This window comes from Passer domesticus, chromosome Z (assembly GCF_036417665.1).
Source record: "Passer domesticus isolate bPasDom1 chromosome Z, bPasDom1.hap1, whole genome shotgun sequence".
NCBI classification, from domain to species: Eukaryota; Metazoa; Chordata; class Aves; order Passeriformes; family Passeridae; genus Passer; species Passer domesticus.
In genome coordinates this window covers 75895694-75919702 of record NC_087512.1, presented here as the reverse complement: position 1 = coordinate 75919702, position 24009 = coordinate 75895694, and the positions used below count along the sequence as shown (strand labels likewise).

The window sequence follows — 24009 nt, the reverse complement described above, 5'->3', positions numbered from 1 at the left end:
GCAAATTCACAAAGCTGGCACCACAAGAGCCAGAGTGTCTTAGTATTTATACAATTGAGCAAAGAAATGAATTAGTGTTCATTGACTGCAAATCTCCTAGTTCTTTTCATAATTAGTATTGTGTCTGCTGTTGGGTAATTTCCTCTCACTTCTCATGCCCAATAGTCTGCATGCTCAGTCTCCCCCTTATTCACAGTGAGAGGTTTTTTGAGTGGGTGTCCATGGTCTGCCCCTGCTGAAATGGCCTTTTACCCTGTCACAGCTGATTCAGCACAGTTGCTGTGTTGGCTTCATCAGTTTGTTCCTTTTCTTGGGGGTTCTGCCAAATGTCCTTGTGTCCATAAATCTGGCATTCTTTGTGTCCACTATCAGAGGTGCATCCTTCCTCCCAAGCCTTGCTGACCTCCCCTTTGTCTGAGGTCACTGAAGGCTGTCAAGCCCTGCACCTCACCAAGGCAATTGAGCCAACAAGTAACCTGCCTTTCAAAGGCCGGGCCATCCCTTTGAGCTTGGTGGCTGCTTCTTGTTTCATGGGGGTGATCTCCCTTCTTCTTGATGAGCCTTGAAAGCCACCAAGGCCAAACATCCAGGAACACATTTTGCTAAGAAGGATTTTGCATTTTGCAGACTTTGCAGCAGGATCAGTGTCTGTGGCAGCGGGAGCAGCCGAGGCAGAGCGGGATGGCGGAGCTGCGGGCCTGGGCAGGATCCAGTGTGTTCCGCAGGGCCCCAGAGCGCCCTGCGTCCCGCAGGGCGCCCAGCAGCACTGCCGTGTCCGTCAGGGTGACCCAGAGGCCCCAGGACCAAGAGGTGAGGGGCAGCTGTGGGGCTCTGCGGGCTGGCAGCGGGTGGGGGCTTGGCCATGGTGTTGGTGTCAGGTGCTGCTGAGCCCGCGGGACCTGTTGGGCAGGGCTGGGGCCCCACTGCTGCTCCAGGGCCCCTTGGAGGCAGCTGCCCGGGTGGGAGCCACTCACAGGGATGACCTGCAGGAGGTGCCAGTGGAAGTGGGAGGATCTCTGATGGATGTGGCACTCAGGGATGACACTGAGGAGGTGCCAGTGAAAGTCACATGTTCTCCATGCTGGGACACTTGGGAAATTCATGCTCTGGGCATGGCTCTTGGCCAAAATGCATGGATTTCTCATTGTTCCACATTGTACTGCACTCACCGAGCATGTCAGGGTAAAGGAAACTCTCTAACAGTATTTTCTAGTATTAGGAGGAGGTATTAGTATATTCCCAGCTGTGATGCCTAGTGGAGAACTCCAGCCACATGCACATCATTTTCAAAGCTTTTCCACTCTTTGATACAGTTTTAGCAAACATAGAAATTAACCTTCATTGGTTCTAAAGTACAATACCATTAAGTAATATGCCATCCTCTATTTGGAATTGATGTCTCCTTTCTCATGCTAATTAGTCCACATTTTTCAGTCCATTTATCATACATTTTAGATTTTATCTCAGCCAATTGTGCCTTCAGAATGAAGCAGTTGGATGGCAGCAGTTGTTTTTGTTAAAAAATGTACTTAGGCTGAAAAAGATTTTACAGATTTTTAAACTCCACTGGAATGTGACACAATTTGTACTAAATGATGAGATCAGCCAAGTAACCCTAATTTTGGTATATCTGTCTTGCCAAGGAGAAACTGTTTCCACTTCACATCTATACAAAATTGCATCTAGAGGTGAGGAAAAGAGAAAGGGTTTTCATGCCTCTTGAGAGTCGAAATTCACCTCATGCAGGTGAAATTCTTCTTGGAGCTGACTCCAGGATGTACTTCCATAGTGCCAGATAAATCCCAGTGTCAGGTCCTGCCCTGAATTCTTAATCTTTTTGTGAACCACTCTCACCTGGATTGTTAGCTGAGCACTGCCCAGTTCAATTGTACTCAGGCACTTGATTTCAAGGGAAGCCTGTGCCTATAAATTCCAGCAATTGGGAAAGGATGACTTGCTACTTGAAGGCTTGGCTGCATTAGAGGCTAAGTGAGGGTCGCTCTCTCAGGGCACTTTTGTAGCCGGCTGCTTTCAGAGGGAGAACTGTGTCAAAGCAGCCCTTTTGAGTGATGGGACAGCAAACCTTTGCAAGTGCAGCTCTTGTTTAAAATGAAGGGCCGAGTTAATCAGCAGTGATGGAGAGTAGGCTGAAGATTTTACAGAAAATTTCTTCTTCCTTTTAGCCAAATGCCAGCGAGGCGTCGTACAATGGAAGTGCGCATGATATCAAATTGTATAACCCACTTGGAGGTATGGTTGTCTTTCATATTTTGCTCAATGTCTGTATAATTTTCACCTTGGCAATTCATTTTTGCAGCATATTCTTGGGAGAGGGGATCTCTTGTGTTCAGAGCTCTCAGCTGGAGGTGGTTTGGCCTCAGGTCAGCCTTGCAGTCTCTTGTCAGTGCATTCAGGCACTGGTTTGTTTTCCCCTGAGAAAGCCTGCCAGTCCTTCCTTGTTCCCATACTGCTTGATGGGCTGGAGTTTGGAGCATAAAGGTCAAGGTTTGGAGCACCTTATGCATTTAAATTCACAGTTGTGGTAGCTAATGTTTTGGATTTGCAAGTAGATTTTGGAGTACCTAGGCATAGTGCCTATCCATAAGAATTAATTGCAAATTGAAAGAAAAATGACTGTGAGGAAGTCGCATAGAGAATTTCAATAAAGTCATTGGGGAGAACCATGCTTGATCTAATTTTTTTTGTCTTGGTTATTAATAAGTCAGTGCTGCCATATTACTGTGTTGGGTTCTTTTCAAGGAAATTGAATGGAAGATATTGATGTCATCTTCCCAGTGGATTCCATCACTCCCCACAAAGCACAATGTGCTTAGGGGCTGCCATTTGTTGTTAACCTGTTCTGAGTGCTGTTTCCCCAAGGAGCCTGGCTCCAGGCAGACACCAGGTGCACATTCCCCTTGCAGGCACTCTGTGGTGCTGCCTGCAGCAGTGAGCTGAGCCAGGTACAGCCAGCTGCCCTGAGAAAAACAGGCTCTCACCTGGCTGTGGCTGCGGTCACCTGCCTGCAGGGACATCCCTGCCCCTGCACGTGCAGCTCTTGCTCTGCCTTAGCCTAGTGCAGAGCATTTTAAGGCAGCACAATGGTGGCTTTTTGGAGAGACAAAACTAAACTTCTGAATTTCTCACTCAGGACATTCTGTTTCACATGTGAATGAAGATTTGTGTGATTCTTGGTGGTGGTCTACTTAGATCCTAAGGGAATATTTAATATTCAGTAGCTGGGGTCTGAGGGCTGGCAGTAGTGAGACAGTTGTGGAACTTGGTGGCAATTTTGCTTTGGGCTGGCACAGAGAATCTCAGGTGAGACAGCTCTGGTTGCTGGTAGTGTACAGGGTGCCTTTGCAACATGCTCCATGCAGTATCAGTTTGGGACTGGTGTTTGTCACAGAATCAGAGAATATGTGATTTGGAAGGGATCCACGAGGACATGCAAGTGCAGCTCTGTCCCCAGGAATCCCACCAGGTGCCTGTGGACCTTGTCCAAATACTTCATGAGCTCTGCTGGACTTGGTGCCATGAGCCCACTAAGGGAGCCTGTCCCAATGCTTGACCACCCTGTGGTGAAGAACTCTTACCTAATCTTCACCTTAATGCTTGGTTATGGTTTCAGGTAATTTTCATTAGAAGTCATTCAGGGATATCATTTTGGGAGTTCTTTTGCTTGAATGCTGTGGGAAGTTTCTGTAACTCCATCAGATTGAACTTCTGAAAACACTAGCAGTGCCCCCACTCCATAACTGGCATGTTTACCTTGTTCTAAGTAATTGAAGTGTGTGATGTTTGTGTCATTAGGTTTGCAGGCAAATATCAGAGAGGCATGGTCCAAGGAAGAGGAAGTGGAGAAAGGCATTAAAAGTTTGACCTACATTGAAAGATTGAAGGAGCGTGTAAAGAAAGGTCAGTCTCTGTGTGTGTGATGGAAGACACAAAGCTCCCGGATGTCTCACCAGGACTCAGAGAGTCTCCATCAGACACCAAGCACGAGTTCCTGGTTTCAAAGCAGTGCCTGGTGTGTCATATCCCCTCCCTCGACCTGCTGGCCACGCTTCCCCTGGTGCAGCCCAGCACACGGTTGCCTTTCTGGGCTGCCGGCACACGGTGCCAGCTCATGCCTGGCCTCTCATCCACCAGCACCTCCAAGTCCTCCCCACCTTCATCCCCAAGCGTGCCTCAGTGCCAGGGCATGTCCCAACCCCAAAGATGCAGCACTTTGCACTTGGCCTTGTTGAACCACATGAGGTTCCCAGGGCCCCACTTCCCAAGCTTGTCCTGGTCCCTCTGGATGGCATCCCATGCCTCTGGTGCTGGCAAACTTGCCGAGGGTGCATTTAATCCCACTGTCCATATCATTCTTGACAGAGCTCACTGCTTGAGCTTGCAAACTGGGAAAATCATATAAAAGCACCATGCATAAAAGTAATTTTTCATAAATACCACCCCTCCAATAGCATTCCTTTACCAGGTATTTTTAAGGAATGTTTCTTCCTAATGCTTTACTATTTGGATTCTTAAAACTGATCTATAAATGCTGAACAATCAGAGTTTCAGCAGTCTCGGTACATCCTTTTGAATCAACTTCCTTGCCTTCTCCCAACACCCCATTTAACATCTCTTTTTCTGTTTTTCCTTTACTGAAGTGAAAATACCAGAGCTCAGGAGAGCCCCATGCAGCTCTCCAGATCTTGTGCCTGAGAGGAAGAGAACGATGCCCACGAACCCTGCCAAATTCTTCCAGAGACTTTCCAGGACTGTTTCACAACGACCCATCAGAGACAGGGTGATTCATTTACTGGCTCTGAAGAATTACAAGAAGCCAGAGCTACTTTCCCGCTTAGAGAGAGAGGGAGTTGTGGAAAAGGACAAGGAATCTCTTGGAAAGATCCTTCAGGAGATGAGATCCTGGAGTCACTGCCAGCAATGCTAACTCTCAGCTGTCTTACTTCAGCGTTTCAATTGGAAACTAATGAGAGGCTTGGGAAATACTCCTGGTTTAGGTTTTTCCATCAGCTTTACCCAGTTCCCCCCCAATGGCAAGCCCATGTGAGGAAAGAAAGAAACCTTCCAAACTTGGGAGGCATTGTTGTTGTTTTTCTAGAATGGCTGGCAATGATAAATTCTTTGTAATGTTCTTGCTTCTCGTGCCTTTTTGTAATCCTCTGTCTTTTCCTTGCACTCTTTAACTGCTTCATGGACTAACTCCACAGGGTGAAAGTCTCAACTGGATGAAACACTTAGTTAAGGTCCTTAAAATATCCTGGGACAAGTTTCAGAGGAGAGAATTTTGGTAGCTGCCTAGGGCAGTATTTCACTTGAAGGATTTGGTGGCCACTCGATGGTACTTGGCTGCTGCTGGGATCTGTGGGGATTGCTTTCCAGGGGAGGGTGTTCCAGGCAAATCCTCCATGATAAGGGTGGTAGCCAGCTTTGAGCACAGGGGTTCTTTGCTGTTATGTGATCGAGTCTTCAAAGTCCTTGGCACCTATTATTTTTCAGTAACTTTTCCAGGTGTTTGTTTAGTTCCACTGGTATTTCTTTATCACTTTATTTCTTGATCATTCCTACAATTCACATTGATGGAAGGATCCAGTGGCTGTTTCCTTCCTTTTTCAATATTCCCCGTCCATGTAGGCTGTTACTGAATCATGCAAGCATTAGGTAGCATATCATGTAGCAATATTTCCTTTTTAGCTATGAAAGAAGGGATTATAGGATTTCAAAGCTCAGCTCCTTAGAGGGTAAGAGGTGAAAAAAATTTCTCCTTTCCCTTTTTTCTTGTCAATGTTTAAGGAGATTTTGAAGGAGTATTTTCTTGTTTGCAGTGTGAACTGCCTCAAGGTACTGTTTGCATTCTGAAAGGGCTGTGTGAACTTCAGCACACAGCACTTCATCCTGAAAACGATTATTCACATTATTCTTAGCTTCACAAGGAGGTGGCATTTTTTTGGGGTATAGATGAAAAACCAGTAGGGTGAACTTGCTGAGCGCTTAGACTCCCAGCCTTCCTTTTCTTCCAACACAGCCTTAGTTCTGCTTTTAAGAAGTGAATTCCTGATTCTGGGTATCTTGGTTACTTTTTAGCTGTTGAAATGTAGCTCTAGGTAGGTTATGTCCTACAAGTGTTCCATAGGAAGCTGTAGTTTCCTCTGAGCAAGCACTTGAGAAAGAAAAGCAGTTCTGTTTGCAGAGACAAATGCCAGCATCCTGTGGAGCTTCACGGGATGGTGAAAGCATGCCCCGTTAGAGGCCCAGGCTGTGCTCTGCCATGGCAATGCAGCTGGGTGAAACAAGAGGGTAGCCAGTGTCCTCCTGAGGGTGGAAAAATATGGATTTGCCCATGGAGATGATGTTCTTCAGGTCTTACTCAAAAGAAAAGGAAACAGAAAGGACAAGCCTGGCTTCTCCTTGTATTTCAAATGGTGAAGGTTGAGAGTTCTGGCATAGGGGACTTTGACTCTCAAAGCTGTGTTAAAGACTAAAAAACCTGGATCCTTGGTGCAGGGAGAGGTTTTCATAGCATCCATTTCCTCCATGCTTGCAGCACTTTGGCATTTACTTACCTCCAAATTTCTAGAGCCCAAATGGACCACACCTCTTTAATATTGTTACCTCTTACATGTCAGCTCCTTTGTTCTTCACATTGAACAAAAGTCCAGGAAAACTGGTGCATGATTTCTTTTCAGCTTTGCTTTAGCTTTGCAGTACCAGTTTTACATCTATAGTCTGCCTTTAGGTGTAATGAACATTTATGTTTTAAATGTCTGTCCTTAGGTAGCCAACCTGGATGCAAATGAGAATTCTTTCAGCCTGAAGGAACATTTCTTTAAAGACATCCAGGAAGATTGGCCTGGCTACACTGAAAGAGATAGACAGACATTGGAGGTGACCCTTTCTCGGTAAGTTCAGTCAGGACAACAATAATTTCAAAAAACCCTCTGGGAAATGAAACCCTCTGTTTTCCCTGTGAGAAAAGAACGATGACTGTTGATAGTTTTGCTTTGTAACCTGAAATGTTGGGCCATCCTTACAGAAAACCAACTCCATCTCAAAATGCCACCAGCACCAGCCAGTCACCATCTCTGGGACCTTCTGAAGGAGATACTCCACTCAGAACTGCTCAGGTATTTTGTGACTTTTTTAACATTCTCTACTATGAATGATGTTTTATCCCACTTGCTCCTGGTGCCCAAGCTGTGATATGAAGCAGTAGTGCTCTCTTTATATTGTATGAACCTGAGGCATGTACTTCCAATGGGATTCCTGTATACTTTTCCAGATGGTTGCAATGTCAAAGCCTGCAACAAGCTTGCACACATGACTTGTTTCTCATGGTGCATAGGAAACTCTGCTAAGGACAAGATGTGGACATGTTTCTGGTACCTGGCTGTGTCTGTGCAGGGTTCTTGATGATATGGCACCTCTAGTCCTTAAAACATGCACGGTCATGCCAGTGCTACTGTTTGAAGAGAAATCTTAGGGAAGTCTAGAATAAGGACAAATTCCAGTAGTAAGGCATTTGTAGGAAACTTGTTTTTCTGTCCTAAGCAGCATTTAGGCTCCCATTTTGATTCAGACTATCCCATGTGAGAGGAGGGGACTCTGAATCATCATGGAATACCTCAGACTTGTCAGGCTTAAAATCAGAGCATGGTCTGTTTTCTTACCAATACAAGAGGGCAAGGCAAACCTTTTGAAAGAATCTTGGAAAACACTGCATGAAAAGTTAGTTTCCTAAAGATTAAAAATACTCTTTAAATAGAGGAGGGAGGACACAGCTCTGTTTTTCCCTACTCTTTTCCCAGCCAGAGCAGGAAATGTTGCAGGGCCCAGCATTCCTCTTATGTCCTGGCTCCTTGCCCACAGCATTTCTGTCAGCAGGCAGGCACGGAGCCGTGTCTGGCACTCCTGCTCTGAGCTGCTGATGTACACGGATAGGAGCAGTGTTTGCTCGGTAGGGAATAGGCTGTGATCCAGGGTTTCCTCTGGAGAACACCAGGAATGAGACCTGCAGCCAGACTGGGGCTTTTCTCTCTGTTGTTATCATCTCTGCTCTGGACACGCTGCGATCGGCACCGCACCGGCGGCTCCTTGGGGCTGCTTTGGGGAATCGTGTGGGTGTGTGACAGCAAGAGCTGAGTGTTTTCCTGGTGTGTCTAAGGAGAAACAAGGAGCAAGATAAAACCAGCCTGAGCTCCCCATTTTGGGAAAGCCTTTGATAGAGGTGCTGAAGGGAGTGTCTTTGTCCCAAAGCCTCTGAGCTACAGACTAGGAGAAAGACTTGCTGAATACTGGGGTGAGAAAGTAGGGATGAAATAGAGAACATATTTAGCTGCAGCACTCCTTGTTTGACAGGCTGTTTTAGGTAAGAAAGGTGTGTTTTCAACCATTGCCAGTTCAGAAATGCTGTTTGTTCAGAATGGAAGCAAAACTAATCGGGATCATCTTTGCAGAAACGGCCTCTGGCTTCTGACTTTCTCAGTCCTGTGATGGGCAAAAAGCAGAGGATTGACCAAGAGCCCAGTGATGTCCAGCCAGCAGCTGGTGGCCACTCTCCTTCTTTCTTGGACCTGCCTTCCACATCCTGTTCAACTTTCAACCCATCTCCAATTGTCAGATTGATTTCAACTTCCACCCCGGAAGAACAACAGAAGAATAAGTTTCAGACACATTCTGGATTCCCAGTGTCTGCCAGGGTGCAGGGGAAGACTCCCAAGTCCAAGGGTGAGTAAACAGAATGAGACAGGGTAAAAAAATCCCATCCTTTGGATTTTTATGAAATGCTTGCCATGATCAAAGCCAAAGAGAAGAGCAGAGAGCTCAGGACCCAGGCAGAAAAGGAGTCACACAATCCAAGTGCAAAGGGTATTAAACTGATGGACCCCTTTCAGATATGCTTCCATTTCATTTTTTTACTGGATATCTATATGGTTTCTTGCTCATATCCAGCCTCTCATCCACCAGCACCTCCAAGTCCTCCCCACCTTCATCCCCAAGTGTGCCTCAGTGCCAGGGCATGTCCCAGCCCCAAAGATGCAGCACTTTGCACTTGGCCTTGTTGAATCTCATGAGGTTCCCAGGGCCCTACTTGCCACGCTTGTCCTGGTCCCTCTGGATGGCATCCCATGCCTCTGGTGCTGACAAACTTGCTGAGAGTGCACATATTCCCACTGTCCATGCCATTCTTGATATAGCCAATGCTTGAGCTTACAAACTGGGGAAATCATATAAAAGCACCATGCATAAAAAGAATTTTTCATGAAAACCTCCCATCCAGTATCACTCCTTTACCAGGCATTTTACTAACTGTTTCTTTTTAATGATTTACTATTTGGATTCTTTTAGATTTGTAAATGCCCAACCAATAGAGGTTCAACATTCTTGGTGCATCCTTTGGAATCAACTACCTTGCCTTCTGCAAACCTGCAATTTGAACTCTCTGTTTCTGGTTTTCCCTCACTTTAGGAGAAGAAGCAGAGGTCAGAGGAGCCCAACAGAACAATCCAGGTCCTGTGCCTGAGAAGAAGAGGATGGTGCCTGTGAGACTTGCAGACATCGACTGGAGCGGCTGCGCTGCTGTTTACGGCCGACCCTACAGGGACAGGGTGATTCATTTGCTTGCTCTGAGGGATTACAAGGAGCCAGAGTTACTTGCTCGGCTGCAGAGAGATGGAGTCAGGCCAAAGGACAAGGACTCCCTTGGAAAGATCCTTCAGCAGGTGAGATCATGGAGCTTGTGCCAGCAATTCTTCCATCATGCTGTTCTGCTGTTCATAATTTTACTACTTCCTCACCTGTTCAGATTAGAGACTTTTCCAATACTCCTTCAAGATAAGTTCCACTGGTATTTCTTTCTGATAGGCTTTCGTCAGAGGCACACCCATGGAAAGATGCCGTAGCTCCTTCTTTCCTTTTTAAATATTCCCCATGCACCTGAATGGTGCTGTTGCTGAATTATGCAAGCATTATTATATTAAATAGGATTATTTCCTCTTTAGCTAAGAAAAAGAGTTTTGGAGCCTAGGCAAAGGACTCAAATTCAACGTGGATACAGTTTTAGTTGATCGCAGGGTGACTTTTAGGAACTCATTCCCTGAACCTGCAAAGTTTGTTGCTGTGTTTGCCCAGGGCAGTGGCAGGGCTTTTTCACCCTGCAGACAATCACAACATAATGAGAACCATGTTCTGCCATCCCAGCTGAAGTAGCTCCTTTAGATTTCTGTAGTTTGCATGTAGGTGTAATGAAGATTTGTTTTCCAAAACGTTTGCCTGTAGGTAGCCAACCTGAATGCAAAGGAGAATTCCTTCAGTCTGAAAGAACAGCTATTTCAAACCCTTCAGACTGATTGGCCTGGCTACAGTAAAATCGAAAGAAAGAGTTTGAAGTTAATACTTTCTGGGTAAGTTCAGTCTCTTGGGGAAGGAAAAGAGCCTTTTCAGAAAAAAAAGCCCTGGGAAATGAAGCCTAGATTCTTAGAATATGCTGCACCAGCAGAGGCCCACCAGGGTCATGGAATCCAACTCCTGGCCCTGCACAGACACCACAAGAATCACACCCTGTGCCCAAGAGAGTTGTCCGAACTCTTCTTGAGCTCTTGCTGCAGTGACCACTGGCCTGGGGAGCCTGTTGCAGTGCTCGAGCACCCTCTGGGCCATGAATATTTTCCTGATGTCCTGTCTAAAGCTCCCTCAACTCTGCTTCATGTTTTTCCCTTGAGTCCTGACACTGAAGGTCTGTTTTCCCTGCAAGGAAAGAACTATGACAGTTGATATTTAGGCTTTTTAACATGAACTCTTGGACCATCCATACAGAAAATCAGCTCCATCTCAGAACCCCACCAGCAGCAGCCAAGCAACATCTCCAAGGCCTTCTGAGACAGATGTTCCAGCAAGACCTGCTCAGGTATTTTGTGCATTTTTAACATTCTGCACTGTGTATTACATTTTAGCAGACTTGCTGGTGATGTAAAAGCTGTGATGGGAATGTGCAGGACCAGGCCTGGGCATGTTTTGCCACACACTGCTGTGACCTCAAGCTTGTGATAAGAAGAGAGGATCCAGCAGGGGTGGAGCAGCATTGTCCTGATCCAACTTTCTACTCTGCCTGGAGACTTGAGCTCAGTCCCCACCCTCAACTCATTCCCTGGACAAAGGCTCAAAGTTCTGGCTCTGCTTGTGTGACAGAATTGCATGAAAAATCTCCTGTGCATAAGAGGCTGCACCAGGCTGGGGCAGATGGGGCCCTCTTGCTCTCTTCTCCCTGTGTCTCTCTGTCACTGTCATTGTTGACCCCAGCTCTGCACTATCCACATGGCTGGACAAACACAGCACCTACGGAATGGTGCTATTCCCTCACTCTCTCCTCTGCCTTAATTTCTCTCCTCCCTCCCTCTGCCTGGGCACAGCACGGCTGTCCTGTTCTACTCCATCCCTGGCCCTGAGGTTTGCTGTGCCTGTGGGGAGCTTGTGGCCGTCTGTTGTGGCTCGTGAGGCAGCACCTTTGAGAAGCTCCTTGGGAGGAGCTGAGAGATGACTGAAGGGCCCTGAGCAACATCAAGGGCTCGTTGGTAACCACTTGTGAAACTCTCTTGTACAAGTTTAAAGACTTGTTAGCCAACAGCTTTTGAGTCTGCGGAGTGGGTAAGCCTGCTGGATTTAAGACAGCTGTAGCTAAATGCACAAGAGTTTCTGGACATGTGACTGGTGTCTGTGTTCATCCTGATGAGAATTCACAACCAACCATAACATCCTGTACTCAGGGCTTGTAATAGTGAAGCATTAATCTTGTTTTTAATGCATAAAACTCTAAAACAGCCAGGTTCCTCTGTAATAAATTATGTGGGTGTTTGATAGCAAAAGCTGAGTCTTTTCCTGGTGTGTGCAAGCAGTAATTGGGACCTAGTCAAAACTTACCTGGCATCCCCATTCTGGGGAGGCTTTGCTGGAGCTGCTGAAGGGAGTGTCTACTTCCCAAAGCCTTTTAGCAGTAGACTTGGAGAAGGACTTGCTAAGTGCTAAGACGAGAAAGTAGGAATGCAGCAGAGCAGATATTTACCTGCAGGTCTTCCAGGTTTGACAGTTATTTTTAATTTCAAATGGTGCATTTTAAAACTTTGCCAATTCACAGATGCTTCTTTTTTAGAATGGAGAGCAAAACCTGATTGTGATCATAGAAGAATGAATTATTTTGTTTTTGTTGCAGAAACGGCCTCGGGCTTCTGGCTTTATCAGTCCTGTGAGGAGCAAGAAGCAGAGAACTGAGCAGTAGCCCAGTTACCTCCAGGCAGCAGCTGGTGGCCGCTCTTCTTCCTGGGTGCTGGCTTTAACATCCTATTCTACAGGGATGTCAAAGCCATCCCCATGGAATGGGATGTCAAAACCAGCACCCTGCCTCCAAGTCTGGGCTCCATTTCCCTGCACCCTTTAGGTTAAAAAAAAGACAAATACTGGAGTTCTAGAATGCCAACACTTGTGTGGAGGACTGCCATATCCAAAAAGATGTGAAGAGAGCTGGGGAGGCTGAAGCAGTAGTGTCCCTTGGATTTCAATGAAGGTATTAATGTGCTGCTTTTCCTAACTCCAGTGTGGACAATGATGGACTAAAATTTGATTATTAAGAGAAGCCTCTGCCCGAATTTTGGTGCAAGCAAGACCATATTTCAGAGTTAATACTACAGATGTTATTTGGGGCCCTCCCTTCCTGCAGTGCAGCTGCACAGGCTCAGCTGCAGCAGTGCTGCTGCATCCCCTCATGGCATTTCCAGGAGAGGAGGGAGAAGTGTGTGTGTGGTCTAAAGCCCTGGAAATTGCTGGCAGCTTGTGTCAGGGCAGTGATGTTGGCAGGGGCAGCCAGGCCTCCTGCAGCTCTGGAGCTCTGGGGCAGCTGCGGCCTTTGGAGCAGGCGCGGCAGGGCCCCGGCTCACACTGGATACAGCCAGGGGTGCTCCGTGCCAGGCTGAGGGCAGGTCTGGCCCTGCAGGGCAGCAGTGCAGTGAGGCCCGTGCCAGGGTTCTTGCCAGCAAATGTCACTGGGCAGAAGCCAGTAGTGCAGGCTACTGCTTCTCTGGTGCCTCTCAAAATGTGGAAAGGCATCTGTAGTTTTCTTTTCAAACCTGTCCAACACACCAGTCAGGTGTAGCTGGCCTGGGATGCACAAGTTGTTGTCTGTCCTGCTACTGAATTTCTACTTGTTAAAGATGTGTGGCTTGTAAATATTCATTTCAGGGTGATTTGAAATGTTCATTTCCATGTGGAGGGAGATTTGTCATCCAATAAAAACCAGACCTTAAGACCCATAGGAGCAGAAGCATTGGTGTGAGAGTGCTGGGAAGTGGCATCTATTATTCTCATTGCCACTTCATCTTGGATTTGATCATGAGCTTGATAAACCTCACACGTGCTGATTTGAGGGAGAAGGGAATGGAGAAGGTTTGACTCCCATCGGTGGCTTTGAGCATTAATGAGTTTTGGCCTCCTGAGGAGCTGATGTGCTTTGGGTTTTTTGTTGTCGTTTCTGACTTGTCTAGAGTTTATTTTTCGGTCTGCATTATAACAGCCTCAGTTTGCCAAGTTCCCTCAAGGGCGGTGGCTCACAGAGAAAAATAGCTCAAAAGATAAACTGAGTGTATTTTTACTGTTCTACATGAATAAAGCCAGACTGGACTAACTGAGTGTGCCTCAAGGCTGTTTTGTAGGAAAGGTCATAAAATTCTAAACTCCGCAGAAATGTTGGCACACACTAATTTTCTTTTGATTTCTCCTTCATAGGATAGCCCCAGCTACTCTGAGATGAAGAGCAGGTGCCAGCAGCTCCACAAAAAGCTGTCCCACATTCAGCAATGAATATCTGAATTTGGCAAGCAGCAAGTCCTGGAGTCCTGGCACCAGTCTTCTGCTTCAGCAAAGGAACATCTATGAGCTCCAGCTGTTTTATTTTGAAAGAAGATTAGCTTTTTAGGTTTCTTCAAGTTAGTAATAAGGAGATGATTATTTGTTAAAAATGTAGGATTAGTTAGTCTAAGATTAGAGAATTTAGTCTTGATCTTTAGCAATAAAGAAGTTGCATTATTGTTAACTCCTCTTATTGTCAGTTTTATCATCTTTGGAGAGTCTTTCTTCTGGTCAATTCTTCTCTTCAAGACTTAGCTCTGTCCACTGAATGAAACTTATCAGTAGAGAATGGGAGCCCAGTACTTCTATTATGATATTGTGCACCTATTAAGAAAATATTGTAGCAAATGGGATTTCTTTATGATAAGAATAAGCCTGTTTTCTGATTTTCTTGTTAATTTAAGATCTTTGCCTTAAGGGGTGGAAGGCATAGAGGACAACTTCCACCCCAAATGACCTTGTTGTGGAGGGTTGCAGAGAAGTGCACATGGGCTGCTCTAAGCTGTCAGCTGAAGCAGCTCTCAGGACTGCTTGGAGATCATGGCCTCACCTTGTCATGAGCCAGGGAAGATCCAGATCTCTGTAAGGATTTTGTAAAAGACATGGAGAAGTGTTGGAGGCAAGGTACTACAATAGGTTTAAAAAGAGAAATTCCGTTCCAGTGTCCCTTCAGGATCGCTACCAGTTTTGTAGATTTCTCCAAACTAGTCAGTCACAACCTGTCTTTCTAGAGAGACACAGATCTTGATTCCTGCACAGACCAATGGGGACTTTGATGTCTAGTTCTTTTCCTAAATTTCTTGCCATTTATTTATTCAGCTGAAAAAGAGGACATGTTAGCAACAAGACCATAATCTTCTTTTGGGAAAGGATATGAAATTGTCTGAGGGAGGATAATATTTGGGAACACTCAAAGGTGGCTGGGAATGCCCCTTTCTTCCTTGCAGAGCATTCTACAAATTCCTCCATTGTGTCCAAGCCAACGATGTTGAGTCCCTGTACCTGAGAGCCCTTGGGGTGTTTTGTGATTGAACACCTGAGACGTTGTTGCCCTTCTGCTCTCCTTCAAGCCAAGTTCAAGAAAATGTCACCTCCTAAACCCTGAGACTTGGGTCCATTTTTGCCTGGCTCAGGGGTGCTCCTCCAGCTCTGCAGTGCAGCAGCCCCAGGGACGCTGCCGTGGGGGGCATGGGATGAATTGTGCTGGGCTGCCTCCCCTGGGCCTGCTGGCTGCTGCTGCTTGACAGAGCGTGCCAGAGTGCTGCTGGCCAGGCTGGGCTGAGCCTGAGGACTTTTCATGGTTACCCCTTCATGACATATCTTTCCCTTGATGGGATTTCTTCTAACTCACTCTACACTGCATTAGAAAGTTTTATTTCCACGCTTTAACAAATTGAGGCTTCAAATTCTCATTTATATTTTCCCCTCCAGTCCGTTATGTGTTGGGGCTGTCTTCCCTTGGGGGCAGGTGTATCAATGTACTGATCCCATCCCCTTTTATTGCTGCACGAGTGCTTAGGAACACTTCAAATGGCCCTTTCCACTTTTCTTTAGGTGGCTTGTTGCTCTGCTTTCTGACATAAGACACAGTCCCCAGGTTGATGAGGATGTATCTGAGTATCCAAAGTCACCAGGGTTGGTCACAGCAGAGGCTTGACCAACTTTCCAAGAAGATGATAAGGGACTGAAATTATCATTTCCTATCATATGATTTTCTCTAGAAAGCATTGGAACTTTACAGTGCCTTCCATAGAGCATTTCCTATGGGCTCACTTTTTTCTTTAGAAGCCACTGGAATTCTGAACCTCAAGAGAGCAAGAGGAAACATTGGTGGCCACTTCAGTGAGTTTTCCTGGCCACTTTTATTCATTTCTGGTTTTAGACTCTGATTTGTTCTCTCAGCCTTGCTGCTGGAAATGACCTCCATGGGCTGAGTAGGTCCCATTTAACTGGCAGTGTTTTACATAACTTTTGTACAGTTTCAGCTCTGAAATGAGAATCTCTATGGATGACATTCCAAAAGGAATCAATGAATCTTAATCTTAGTAGTTTTTCTTTTATTATTACTTGAGGTAATTCTTTGAGTTGGTTTGGTTTTTGTTTTTTTGATTTTTTTTTTTACTTTTTTGGTTTGGTTTTGATTTTTTTGGGGTTTTTGTTTGTTTGTTTGTTTGTTTGGGTTTTTTGCTATTGTTGCTATTGTTGATTTTGGGTGGTGGTTTTGTTTTGTTTTGTTTTGGGTCTTTGTTTGTTTGTTTGTTTTTGCTTTGTTTTGGTTTGGTTTCCTATTTGAAAGTTTGTGGGTTTTTCTTGTTGTTGTTGTTGTTTTTCTGTTGGGGTTTTTTTTTTTTGTGACAAGAAAAAGCCTCTGGCCATACAGAAAGTGGGTCCACAAACTGTAGAAGGATTCCTGACTGAACAAGGCCATGATATTCTCCTGTGAGAATTGGAAAATCTGGTCTGCAGTTTACAGTTACTCTGAAGACCATGTACTGTCCCCAGAACAAGACAGACCATGTGCTGTCCTCAAACAGATGCATCAAGGAAGAAGGAGCATTGTGCCCAGATGAAACCAAATGCCAAGCACACACAAGTGGGAGCTGCTAATTTGGCACACCTTAGCTAAAGATGCTTATGGTGTGACAGCCAATCAGTAATTAACATGCATGTGTGAATGCAGCTACTGAACCAAGGAGCATTAAGCATTAGTGGCGTGAGACGGTGTCTAGAGAAGGATAAATGTGCCAAAGCTGCTTAACAAAGGGGAGCAGCATGTAGCCACAAGGGCTGTGAGTGTCGTTCCTTGGCCGACTCTCCGTGGGACCCTCTTCCCTTTGGTGCCTGTGAACAGGGACTCTCTTTGCTGAAATGCAGTTCGCTGAATGCAGTTCCCCTTAACATGGAAGACTCTGAGCATCAGGTTCCCAGGCATCGCAGGAATCTATGGATGCACTAATGGAGCACTAACATTCTCACCCTGCTCTATTTACTTTACATTTGAATACAGGCTGGTAGAAGGAGAGATCTGGCTTTGATTTCTCCCCAAGTTACCTGTTGCACTTTCAGGTTAGCTATACATGTAAAATGCAGCTAATCACTCTCTCTATCCAAGAATATTCCACTAGTGAACTGACATACAGAAACATCCTTTTTCTCTTTCTGCCTTCCCAAGCGGTGCCCTAATAAACAGGAGACCTGCAGAAAACACACAGAAAATCACCAAAATTGCTGAAATTAACACTCAATTGCATGAAAAAAGCTTCTGAGAAAATGTTTGACAGGATCACTGAAGAAACTGAAGCTAGGAAGAGAAACTTTCATTTTAGCACTGATCAAGGGGAAAGAAAAAGCAATGCTGCAAAAATTCCAAGTGGAAGATAAGGAAAGAGAGAGATTATTTTGGGTAGCAGAAAATGGGTAATCATGTGTCTTCACTAATTTGACTGAATGTTAAACCCATGCCCTAGACATGTGGGGAGGAAAACCAGAGATAAACAGATGTTAGGCAGAGAGGTAGAAATCAGACATGTACAACTAGAGATAGCCACGTATTTATCCCATCTATTAGAGCTGTGGTAAAGAGGAGTATTTTCCTGCAAGTGCTGGGTTGGCAGCCTGCCGCAGCCCACTGCCATATCCAGCCCTCTTCTCAGCTCTTCGGCGTTTGGAAGAATTTGCTTAGGCCAATAGATTTTTGGGGTGGATGCTGTGAATTCCAGCTTTCTGAGAGGAAAGAAGCGCTGATAAGCATTCTTTCATTTTCCAGACTGCGGGCAAACGGAAGAGGAGCAACAGGCCTCCCAGGAAGGAGACTGGGGAGACAGGGAAGAGAAGCCGCAAGCGGGCTGGCAGCGCGGAGTGTCCCTGCTGCCAACCGCGCCAGCCGCCCCAGCCGGCGGGAGGCCCCTTTCCGTGCGGGCAGTGCCAACGGTGCGCAAGCTCCTCCTCCTTCTGCTCCCAGCTGCCCCTTTGGCCTAAAGCACGCTGACCCTTTCCAAAGGCAAGCTGAGGCCACTTGTAGGATCGCCCCTGGCAGCCCTGCTCAAGCTTACAGCCCACTTGGAACCCAAACAGCTTCGTTCAAACCCAGCATTCCCAGTGAAACCTTGCCATGCCCCAACAAGACACAGTTCATACAAGCAGGAACACATGCATCAAAGCTTGCTTTGATGCTGCTGATCCAATTAAACCTAGGATCAAGCAAAAGGAGGAAGACATTTTAAAGAATTGAAACCAGCAAGATCAGACTCACGGTGCTCTCCAGTTTACAAATGTGTCACAGCCTGAAAAGACAAAAATTCATCCAAAAAGGGAGATCTTGGCGCTTGGCTTAATGGTGTGTATGAAGTTAACAATGGATGGTTTGTTTCCTGTCTTCCAGAGAGTATGAAACCATCAAGGAGAGGAACAAGCACAGGAGAAGACATCGCCCACGCAAGGATGCACAGCCTCTCCCCAAGAAGAAAAGGCCAAATTAGCCCTGCACTTGTCCAGGACTAGCAAGAGTTAGGCCTCAAGAGGATTAGATAGAAATAAGATAGCTTTTTAAGATTTTTAGGATTCTTTATTTGTCCATTAAGTTTACGTGATAGGAATTTCTCAATTTATTAGTTAAGATACATTAGTAATATTTAAGATGTATTAGTAGTATGAGATGATTAGTTGTGTTAGATTACTAGTAGATTAATAGTGAGTTATTTATCATGACATGTAAGAGGTTACATGTTCACTATGCTCCATCTTTTCTCATTTTGTCTTTGTTGAGATATGATCTGTCTGTATCATTAAACCAAAGTTTGTTCCATTTTGCCTTTTTGTCTGTATGAAATCCCTGAGGCAGTGTTCGTTACATTTCCTTGGTGTTGCATGCACGGCATTTGCCCTGAGAGAGCAATGGGGGCACAGGAGTCCCCCCCAGGCCCAGCCCCTGGCTCAGCTGGCAGCACTTCCAGAGGCGTGTCCCCATTACTGCCAATGAAATCATGGTGGAGCTTCCTCCTTTGATTCCTGAACATCTCAGCTGGGAGTGGCTGGGGAGGCTTTGCTGAATTCAATGCATTGGATCTAAAGGAGTGCTCTTGTCTCACTGTACTTGCTAGGATAAAAGTAGTGGGTTGAGGCCTTTTTGTTGCCCAGCAACATAACTTTGTTTCATTTTGGGGGATAGATGGACTTGAGCACCTTGGAGGACTTTTCTAACCTCTCTGATTCTAGAAAAGAAATATCCACATGCACCACAAAGACACCAGGAGTTCAGATTCAGTTTCGCTTTAAAGGACCAGTCTCTGAGCCTCCAGTAATGTCCTTAGCTAAAGCAGAGCGGCTGTGAACCTGATCCTCTCCCTTCTCACAGCTTTGGTATTTGCGCCAAAGAAGAATCCAAGTCACTCTTTTACCGAGCCCAGCAAATGGCTCTGCCTAGCAAGGCTTTGGCAGCAGGGGCTGTGGAGGATGGCGAGGGGGCGAGGCAGGGGGGAATGGCCAGGCTGCTTCTGGGAAGCGACCAAAGCTTGCCCTTGCCTGCTGGAGCCAGTGCAGGTGGGATCTGGAGCCTACAAAGTATCTGCATTGCAGTGGGCCTCGTTCCAGATGTTTTCCCAGCAGGTGGCTGGCGTGGGTGTAACATGCAGGCTGGGAAGGAAGCAAGATTTGCTTTTGCTTAAACCTTAGGCAGGAAAGCAGTACAAGTGGCTGGGTTTTGCCATATCTGGCACCTAAGTATTGAAACCAAGCTGAAGGCCATTAGTATGGAAAAGAAATTCTCTTGGTGTTCCTTCCTTAGAGGAATGCCAGAGTAGTAGAGATGAACATTCTCCCTTCTTCAAGGCAGCAGAAAGAGAGACCTAGAAATTCTGCATGACGTGTTGACTACAGCAATGCTGGTGCACTGCCCCAGTGTGTGTGTCCCCATCAGCTCCCCTGAGAAACATCCCGTTTCTCCAAGTTTCAGGGATGGGGTGTTGAGGTGAGACACCAGCTCAGCAGGCCAAAGGAGGGAAAACATCAAGTGATATTATTGGGCACCAGGCAATTGAGAAAGGGGGCAGGATGAATGCCACCACTTGGAGAGAAATCTTTACACTTGGTTCTGCACGGAACAATTTGCAAGCTCTAGCTCCTCTCAGAGCCAGAGGAGAGGCAGCGGCAGGAGTCCTCCTGGTTCTGCAGTGCAGGAAATGTGGAATGGGCCCTTGGACAGAGCCAGCCTCCTCTGCCTGTTCAGCTGCAGGCACCTTACAGAGAAGCACAGAGGAGAGCCAGAGCTGTCCCGGCTCTGCTTTTCCATGTCCAGAGGGCTGAGGAGAAAAGCCCCAATGGGGAGCTCCTCAGAGCAAACTTGCAGCTGAAGAAGTAGAAGGGGCAAAGGTGGCCTATCCCTGTTTCTGTCCCATGGTTCCCCTGGGGTTCTGCATGGAATGTTGGGCTGTGCCCATAGCAACTGCCCTTGTCTGCTGCTCCTGCGGCCGTTGGTGGAACACTGGTGGAGCAGCGCTGGAGCAGCAGCTGCAGCATCTGCTCCTGGGCTGTCCCTCAGCAGCCACCTTCTGCACTCAGCGCCACAGCTGGCTTCTGCAGCGACATCCTCATCTCCTCGTCTGCCGCCAGGCATCCCCACAGCACTTTGGCACTGTGCAAGGTAAGAAAATCCCCGTGGGCCCCAAAGCACTCACAGAACAGCAGGAGGCTCCAGCTGGCTCTGCCACCAACCACCACAGACACGGCGTGTGGTCACTTTCTCCAGACGAGGTTGCACATGAAAGCAGGCTGCAACTTCTCCAGGAATAATGCTGCCTCCAGAGGTAATGCAGACCTTTCTATAGAGGACGTAGGGAGCTGTCACGGTGCACTTGCAGATTCTCGTCCTCTGATGACCTGTGTAAAAGTTCGTGGCACCCCTTTAAGTCCTAAAACTACGTTGTGGTAACCCCAAAACCAATTGGTCATTCTGGAGGAGGTCAGGGGTTCAGTGTCCACTAATCCTGTTACGCCCTCACTCTGGTCACACCTCCTGCAAAGCTTGAAAAACCAGAAGGATGGGACTTCTCCTCTGGGATGCCTGCCCATTAGAGCATGGAAGCAGTTTGCTGGGCTTGTCCTGCAGTACTGGCTTTCATCCTCCAAAATGATCTGGTTGCAGCAATTCTTATGTACTCACATACTTACATCACTTACAGCCACTGGAACAATATTCTATTTTCATAGCTTTTTTGATTTTTTTCCACCTGCCTTACATATCTTTTCCAGAGAGATATTGCCATAGATTTGTCTGTGTTGTTCAATGTGTGTAGGGCTGGCTCTGCCTCACGGTCAGAGGCAGCTGTGAAATGCCCTCTTGAGTGGTGCTTCTCAGGAACACAATCACAGTATCACAGCATTTTCTGGGCTGGAAGGGACTCCCAGAGATCATGGAGCCCAGCACCTGGGCCTGCTCAGGACAGCCTTAAGAATCCCAGCCTGTGCCCAAGAGCAGTGTCCAAAGACTTTTGGAACTCTCTCAGCCTTGGTGCTGGGAGCCCTTCCCTGGGGAGGCAGTTCCAGTGCCCAAGCCCCCTCTGGCTCCTTCCATCCAACCCAAGCCTGCAGTAGTCCATCTTCCATGCATCCTCTTGGCTCTTCTCACTGGCCCCAAGACTCACGGCACTCTAGTGCCTGCCCTTCAGCTTTCCTTCTTCAGGAAGGTGCACACTGCTAGAGGGACCTGCCTCAGAAATTCCAAGTGAAAAACACAGCAATGACACCTAATGGAGAAGAGCTGGGACAGAGGAGCTTGGGGTTTTCAGTGGTGAGGATGAGAAGCAAGGCTACCGACACATCTTGGCAGAATGAGTTTTATCTGGAGCGTTGTTTTGATCTCTTTCAGGTGGAGAGGCGCAATGAAAAGGAAAGCAAGAGCCCACACCGAGCCGTGAGTTTTTGGCCTAGGGTTAAAGGACAGCAAACTTGAGGAACGGCGAGCAGGACAACTGCTCTTTCAGAATCAGGGTGGGATTGGTCCAAGGCCGTGGTTGCACGCCAGGTGTCTCTTGACCACTTGCCTTTCTTTCATCCTACTCCTTCTTCCTCTAGACACATCAATGTTGGCAGTGACTTTCAGGCTGAGCTCCCTGAGCTGCAGACCGGGCCGCCAAGTGAGGATGAAGAGCCTGCAACCCTGGTCTGGAAGCCCTTGGAGGAAGACGACCCTGACCTGGAAAAACCGGACAGAGGTAGCTGTCAAGCTTTCTTTCCACTCCTGAGATAGTCGAGTGTGTAAAATGCTGGTTTTTTGATAAAAAGGCAGCTTTTGGCAGGCTCTGCTTCTCTCCTTTTCATGCCCATCTTCCCTTCTGGAAGTGGTAGGGGCAAGGAGAATGCTCTGCTTCTGCAGCCGAGCAGGAAAAAGAGCACTGTGCTGCTCTCCAAATGGGTCAGAGGCATGTGCCACAGGAAGAAGGGAGACTGGCCCCCACTCCTTATGCCAAAAGCTGCATGGAAGGGAGAGGCAGCACTAGGTGGGCCCTTGCTTCAGCTGCCCCTTGCTTTGCTCTCCTTTTTGTGCTCTCCAAACTGCAGGCTTTAGCTCTTGTGCTTTCCTTCTGCCTTGTATGGCAAGCCTTCCCCTTTGCTGGCTCAAGGCTGACTTTGGGTGGGTTTTTGTTGTGCTTGCAGTCAGAGAACTGTTGGACATGGCCAGCTCCCGTGGCCTTCCCGGGGCAGCAGCTCAGCTGGAGCTCGCCCTGCACTGCCTGCACCAGGCTCGCAGCAGCGTTCCGGTAGGAAGCGGCTGTTTGGGCGCGGGCAAGAGTGGGCAGGGAATTGATAAGGCCCGGGCAGCGGGACAGCCTTTCCTGGCTGCTCCTTGAAGAAGGGAGTTCACAAGCAGCAGAGCACTCGCTGCCTGCTGTGTCTCGTCCAGCTGCGGCAGGGCTGAGCCCAAATGGCTCCAGCAGGGACAAGATCTCTCCTGGAGGCAGCGCCGCAGGGTCCTGCAGCCTGCTGCCTTGAAAACCTCCTGGAGATCTGTGTTCTCTAAGACATTTTGAGGGACAATACCCAGAAGCCTCAGTCAGCTGAGGCAATTCTGGGTGCGGGAGGAGCAAAATCATGGAGTTGGAGAGGAAAATGCTACCCTTGGGGAGCAGGAGCCAAGGGCTGGGCAGCAGAAATGAGGGACTGGGAGCAAAGCACAATCTTTGACCCATATGAGAGCCAGTGGCCCGAATCCTCAGCTGAAGAGGCAAAGCGGCTGAAGGGCAGCATTGGTGGGGTTTGGCTCCTTTTTTGTGTTATGGGGCAGCTCAAGCCTTTTTCCTTTGCATCTTGCAGGAGGCTCTGGAGATGTTGCTCTCGGGGGGTCCTCCAACAGCTCAAGGCCATCCCTTGGCTGATTATCATTATGCAGGTAACCAAAGCCCAGCTTCTTCCTTCACTGACACATGCTGCCGTGCCCTTAATGGCTGTGTCAAGCATTTCTGCTTCAATTAGTTGTGCTTAAAACCAGCACACGATCTCGCCTTCTCTGGGGATGGGGAAAGCACCAGCATCTACTCCTTCAGCTTGACTCGTTTTCCATGCTTTTTTCCCTGGGGAATGCCTGCTCTCGTCTTCATCACCTTCTGAGGGAGCAGACATGCACACACGTGAATGATGGCTGGTGCCAGCTTGCTTTCAGCAGCCAGTGGGATCTGCTTCAAGTGGCTAGAGGGATCAATTCAGCTGCTGCTTTTTCTTGCCAGGCTCTGATAGATGGACACCTGAGGAGAAGGAGGCCTTCCAAAAGGCTTTCCACACCTATGGCAAGGATTTCCATCTCCTCCAGAAGCAGGTAAAGCCACAGGACATTCCTCACCTTGGCAGATCATCAGAAGGGACATGTTGATTATTGCTGGTACCAAATACTGCACCTATGTCCCTCTTTTCTCAAAACTGTTAAAGTAGTCACAAAATAGGACATGGAAGGCCTGTGTGAAAATGATGATCCTGCCTCTGCAGCCCTTCTCTCCAGGCTGTTTTGGAAGACAAAGCTCTGTTCTGTCAGACTTGTCTCCCAGGTGTGCTGCTGCTTCCACAACACCTTGTGCTGGGATAACTGCAGTGAACGGGGCAAAGAAGAACTCTGCTAGA

At 47.2% G+C, this 24009-nt stretch overlaps 2 protein-coding genes across 2 annotated transcripts in view; one reads left to right on the top strand and one right to left on the bottom strand.

Annotated features, from left to right (window-relative positions):
* Nucleotides 1–24009, bottom strand: part of LOC135289658 (TOG array regulator of axonemal microtubules protein 2-like) — a 311721-nt gene that overhangs the window by 39284 nt on the left and 248428 nt on the right. The gene's annotated exons all lie outside the window — the stretch shown is intronic.
* On the top strand, nucleotides 766–14089 carry LOC135290180 (RNA polymerase II elongation factor ELL2-like). Its single transcript, XM_064404053.1, has 11 exons — nucleotides 766–810; nucleotides 2184–2250; nucleotides 3814–3918; nucleotides 4659–4798; nucleotides 6790–6914; nucleotides 7049–7139; nucleotides 8469–8739; nucleotides 9481–9734; nucleotides 10291–10415; nucleotides 10828–12568; nucleotides 13783–14089. The coding sequence occupies exons 4-10, from the start codon at nucleotides 4727–4729 to the stop codon at nucleotides 10982–10984; spliced, it is 1095 nt and encodes a 364-aa protein (XP_064260123.1). The 5' UTR covers nucleotides 766–810; nucleotides 2184–2250; nucleotides 3814–3918; nucleotides 4659–4726; the 3' UTR covers nucleotides 10985–12568; nucleotides 13783–14089.

Coding starts and splice junctions, on each gene's coding strand:
- LOC135290180 (XM_064404053.1), top strand. CDS start 4,727: ATGCCCACGAACCCTGCCAAATTCTTCCAGAGACTTTCCAGGACTGTT. Junction 6,915..7,048: donor TTGGAGGTGACCCTTTCTCG/GTAAGTTCAGTC, acceptor CCATCCTTACAG/AAAACCAACTCCATCTCAAA. Junction 8,740..9,480: donor GAAGACTCCCAAGTCCAAGG/GTGAGTAAACAG, acceptor CCCTCACTTTAG/GAGAAGAAGCAGAGGTCAGA.